At 39.0% G+C, this 6,000-nt stretch overlaps 1 protein-coding gene across 1 annotated transcript in view; it reads right to left on the bottom strand.

Moving 5' to 3' along the window:
- Positions 1 to 6,000, bottom strand: part of IQCG (IQ motif containing G) — a 43,657-nt gene that overhangs the window by 31,505 nt on the left and 6,152 nt on the right. Inside the window, exon 4 of the mRNA XM_045287522.1 lies at positions 4,059 to 4,289. Coding sequence (XP_045143457.1) covers positions 4,059 to 4,289 — 231 coding nt within the window. The remainder of the gene's footprint in view (positions 1 to 4,058; positions 4,290 to 6,000) is intronic.

Here is a 6,000-nt window from a genome sequence, read left to right as displayed (position 1 = left end):
AAAATCATTATTTTCAAATTTACAGAAATGGCAGCTAGATCCATAGTTTCTTGGGCTTATGTCAGGGAGGTTGTGGGGGAAAGAAGATGCTAACAGATACAAGAATGAACAAATTTTTTAAAAATGAAGAACATTTTTCAAAATTGATTGTGGTAATAATTGCATATCTTTTTTGGATGTATTTAGACCATTTATATGATGTATAAATTGTAAGTCAATTAAACAATTAAAATTAAATTAAAATGGTGTCCAGCTGGGAAAAACAAATAAACTTTACTTTCAAAAATTGACTCCAAATTAGATTTGGCCAGTGGCCCTTGGTAGATATTACTAAGCAGTGTTTCCTAAACTGGGCAATACCACCTCTTGGTGGTGGTGAGCAGGCATGCTGGAATGATTCAGGGAGCAGATACCTTCTCTTCATCCTGGATCGCAGGCTACAGTATAAAAGTTTTTCACTGCCAGTATGGTACTGAGTAATATTTTTCTGAAAAGGAGGCTGTGGAAGTTACATAATCTGTTGTCAATTTGAGACTTAAGACTGAAAGGGTAGAGTTTAACCTGTCAATCAGATCGCAGCTTGATGACTTCATTTGGAGGTGCTAAGGAGAAAAATAGCTCGCTGGAGGCGGGACACAGACTGACTCCCTGGGAGACATTGCTGTTGACAAGCCACATTGAGAGACTGATGGAGCCAGAGTCCTGGAGCTGAGGAGTCACGTGGAGACCCATGCCAGGGCTGAGATGCTTCCATCACCACTGGACCCACCAGACTTTCCACCCACTGGCCTGTGATCTACATTTGGTGTCATTGCATGTGTTGCGTGAGTCTGAAGAAGAATTTATAGACTCGTAATAGACATATGGGCTGATATTGGATTTATGGATTTGACCTGGACTGGGCTGGGATGTTTTCTCAATATTCCATTGCTCTTCTCTATAAAGCTCTTTCTTATACACATTTGAGTCTCCCTGGATTTTTTTCTCTAGTCTACCCAGACTAACACAGAGGCAGTAGGCCAGATAAGTTTAGGAACCTATGTTACTTACCAAGTCTTACCTAGTCTTTATCTTTTTAACTTAACAAGCTTCCTAGTTCGCAAGTCAATTGGCATCAACAACAAACCCCATATGACTAATGAGACTACAGAAATTGAGCCAGCCTTAATTTAGCCCTCAAAATTAAAGTACAGTTTAAAATTTAATGGCAACAGTTTGGGATTTTTGTTAGGAAGTACAAATGGTTAAATACTTGAAGTTTTTTGGGTTTTTAATAGTTTGATTGATATATACTTCACATATCGTACAATTTAATTTTTCAATCATATTAAGATGTGTGCAATCATCACCACAATCAATTTCAGAACTTTTTTGTTTCTCATAGTCATTGTCCTTAGCTCCCCATATCCTTCCATCCCTCCTGCCATGCCCCTCAATGATTATCAATACTGTTACTGTCTCTCTAGATCTTCCTATTCTGGATTTCGTATATAGAAAATCATACAAAACACAAACAGGAAGCAAGCAAACAAAAAGATCCCATCAACAATGACTAAACAAAACAAAGAAAAATTCAATAAAAAGAAAGCAAAAAATATTTAAAAACTGAAATAATTTTAGAATAAATGGGTAAAAAGGGAGAATAATATGGTATTTACATTTTAATCTAACTTCATCTGTCATCATTGATTTTGCAATGTTCTTTCTGTCGGATAAAAAGGCATCCCTCCACTATAGTCAAGAGAGGACTCACCAGAGGCTTAATCTGTGTGGGGACCCTGCAAATGGATTTTGGGTTTCCACTGTTATCCATAGCCTTACTTAAATAAGGTGTTCAGAATTTAAACTCTGATACCATTCCCTCCTTCAGATTTGCATTCTATTATTTACAATCCTTGGATCACATAGGCTGGTGTGCTCCTTCTATGTGGGCTTAATTGATGCCTCATTGAGATAGATGCTTGTTTTAAGACAAGCCTTTAAGACCCCAGACACCATCTAGTTTCCTTACCACACTTTGCTATATCACCCATATCTTCAGTGATCTCTCCATGGAGGCGAGCATCAAGCAGGGCCATGCCATAAGAACCAACAGTCTTAGACTGGGGCTAGAATTAAGTGCAAGACCAATATCCATTCACATATCTATGAGAAGATACCCCAAAAACAGAATTGCTCTGGGCAGCGCAGAGCTTTCACAGTACATGTTTTTCCCTAAGGCAATCATCGAGCATCACCTGGGAAGGTTCTCCCTGGTCACAGTGAATTTTTTGTAAAACCAGTTTCTCTTGAACCTCATTTTTTGTGATGGCTGATTTAAGAGAACAGCGTGTGGCTGTGAAATTTTGTTTCCTGCTTGGAAAAAATGCCGCAGAAACTGTAGTGATGTTGAACACAGCTTGAACAAGGGCAGTGCTATGGGAAAAACTCAAGTGTATGAGTGGTTTTCTCATTTCAAGGGGTGAAATGTCGATTGATGACCTCATTCTGGACGCCCATCAACTTCCTGGATGGACATAAATGTCGATTTGTGCATTTGGAACTCGTTCCACCAGGTCACTGTTAATTAAACTTTCTATTTAGAGGTTCTGAAAAGATTGTGTAACAGTGTGTAAAAAAAATAGCCTATTTGGGGCAGATGGGGGACGGGTTTTGCCACCATGACAATGCACCTGCTCACGCAGCCATCTCAGTGCACCAGTTTTTGGCAAAAAATAGCATAACTCTCTTGCCCCATGCACCTTAATCACCTGATCTTTGTGCAACCCCCTTTTGTTTCTGCGAATGAAGAGGGACATGAAAGATCAGCGATCTGATGACATAGAAGAAGTGAAGAAAAAAATGAGGGAGGTGCTGTCAGCCATCCAAACAAATGAATTTGAAAAATGTTTCCAAGAATAGAATAGCAGATTTGACAAATGTATTAAGTGTAATGGAGAGTACTTTGAAGGTGATAAGATTGTTTTGAAAAAACATTTAAATACATAGCTTTGAAAAAAATCTGTTACAATTGATGTATGGCTTGTTATAAGAGCTGTAAGAGCCCCCAATAAAATGAGTTTTTTTAAAGTTACATAATATAATTGCTTATCTTTCTTTTTTTTAAAATTGTTTATCTTTCTATCTCAAAAAAAATCCAGTTTTTCTTGGGTGTCGCTTGTACAGTTTATATATGTCTCTGATTCACTTTAGAGACATCATTAATAGAAGAATATTATAAGTCATCTCCCTGGGGCATAAGGTAATTCTATTTTAGTGTCATTAATTTAGCCAATGGTATAGAAAATTTACATTTTTGAGGGAAGGAAATAATACAGCTACAGGCTTCAGACTATAATACATGAGATGTTGACTTGCACGGATTAAACTCTTAAAGGCTGGACATCATTTACACAAACAATGGGGGTAAGTGATGGGGCAACACTTTCAATAATACTAAGTCACTAAGACAGAACCATGCTTACCAGATTAATACATGTCATTAGAAGACAAGGGGACCATTAAAATAGTAAATGTATGGTAGTTCCAGGCCACCTTTCATTGAGTGCCCTCAAGGTAAGAGATCCCAGCCAAAGTCTAACGACTGTCAATTCCATAAAAGGGTGGAAGGTTTGAGTCGATTCAGTGGTAACTCAGGAGAAAAGCCTGCAATCTAATTCTGAAAAATCAGCTTTCGGAAAACCCCATGGAGCACATCTCTACTCTGGCAATCACAGAATTATCATCAGTACAAGTCAACTTGATAGCAACTGATTTGGTTTGGCTTGGGTCTCTTATCAATGGGTAAGCATCACAGTACCTACCAATTTGTGCCAGGATTATTTTTAATCCTGGGTAGTATAATTATTCCCATTTAAAAAAATTGGTATAGCTCAGTAACTTGTCCAAAATAATAGGGCCGCCGTACTTTCAATTGTATCACACTACCTTTTGGTTGTCTTAATCCCATTAGCAGCAGTCTCTTTGTATACAATGAATAATCTATCAGATAGAATAGCTAGTCTGCCACCCTTGCACCCATTCTCTCATCCATCTATAAAAATATTACTCATTTCTTACCTATCTATCTGAATTTTCTTTAGTGCCTCTGTTGTCATTATAGACTGCCTTATAGGTTTTTTGAAGACAAAGTCCTGCGTTCTGTTGGGGTCCACTGCAATGGCATCTTCTCTGATTCCTGGCAACTTTGGTCCTTCCACAGGCACAGGTGGACTAGATCTTTGTGAGGTTACTGACATCACTTGAGCTTTATCTGGACTTTTTTCTTCTAAAGTTGCTTCTCTGCTTTTCTTATAAAAATAAGAGTTATAACAACTTAAGAGACAATTGTATATAAAAGAAGGGCAAAAAAAATAAAAGAAGAGGCATGCCTGCATTTTCAACTTCATTTCCCACTTCTCTACACTCCAAAGAGGGTGTTTTTTTCAGCTACACCAAACCACATGTCCTGCTGTTGTGTCTTCCTGCGCTCATACAACACTTCTGTTGTCAGTCCCCAGCTTATCACCTGGCTAACTTACTACTTAACATTTGGATCAAAGGGAACCACATTGTAATTGTTTGTATAAATATCCCCATTAAGAGTAGGGGCAGTACTGTACAGGTCTTGGTTCATCTCAAGTTATATTTGGAATAAGATTGAATTTGAGAGCTCCCTGTCACGTACTGCTGCCACCTATTTTCGCTTGATCTTAAACAAACTTTTACTTACATGGGATATTAATAGTATCTTTTGACAACATCAGCATTTTGTTGGGTCACTTTTCTCTGAAACAGGCACAACTTTATATTTTACACTTAAGCTATTAAAATGTGTAAGTACGTGAGAATGGAGCCCTGGCGGTGTAGTGGTTAAGTGTTGGGCTGCAATCCTCATGGGTGGCAGTTTCAGGCTACCAGCAGCTCCTAAGGAGAAAGACTGGGCTTTTACTCCGGTAAACAGTGACAGTCTCAGAAACCCACAAGGGTCACTGTGAGTCAGCACTAACTTGATGGTAAGGAGTCTGGTTTTTTTTAAGGAGGTACATAAGAATTTATAAAGATTTTGTTCACTGCCAAGTTGAGTTTTCTGATAGCTCCATGGAGCTTTGCAGAGGAGTCCGTAGCGTCAAGGAAATGTAATGACTAACAGCGATGTGGCTGGATACTCCGAAAGGTAGGCTGCAACATATTCAGCAAGGACAGCAACACAACTTAGAGAAAAATCATGTTGAGAGAACTGCATGGCATGTCCTCCCTCTAGTGTTCAGTGCAAACATCCCTGGTGGCATAGTGGGATGACCACTTCAAGGTTTTAAGTTTAAACCCATTAGTTGCTCCACTGGAGAAAGGTGAGGCTTTCTACTCCCACAAAGACTTACAGCCTTGCAATTCCAGAGACAGTTCTACCGTGTTCTGTAGGTTCACTAGGAGTGGGAATTGATCTGATGTCAGTGAGAGAGTGCGCACTTCCACCGCTGCTCTACTAGTTTGTCATACTGCGGTGGCTTGCTTGTTGCTGCAATGCTAGAAACTATGCCATTAGTATTTCAAATGCCAGCAGGGTCACACCTAGTGAACAGGTTTCAGTGAAGCTTCTATGAAAACCATACTAGGAAATAAAATTTGGCAATCAATCTTGAAAATTTTCCACAGAAAACCTATGGCTTACAACAGAACACCCTAAAATTTTAAGGACCGATCTCTAGAACAGTACCTCGTGTATGGTGAAACAGAGGGCCAATGAGGGAGAGGGGACCTCTCTAGATGGACTTAAGCATGCTGACAATTATATGGGTGACAGTGGACCAGTCAGTGTCTCCTTTTGTTGTATGTCAGGTCACCATGAATGGAATCAACAACAGTTATCTGTCTCGCTAGGGTTTAGTTAGCTTTACTATATTTTAAAAGATAAAGCAGACTTTATTTAGACCATACAGGTGGTGGTATCGGTTTTGGTTAATAAAGTTGGTTAATAAAGCATTTTGACAGGTGTGTAATGGCATCACAGACTGGCATGGC

The sequence above is a fragment of the Echinops telfairi genome, unplaced genomic scaffold (genome assembly GCF_000313985.2).
Source record: "Echinops telfairi isolate 266 unplaced genomic scaffold, ASM31398v2 ScPeMD7_17;HRSCAF=63, whole genome shotgun sequence".
NCBI lineage: Eukaryota > Metazoa > Chordata > Mammalia > Afrosoricida > Tenrecidae > Echinops > Echinops telfairi.
This window is presented reverse-complemented; position numbering and strand designations above follow the sequence as displayed.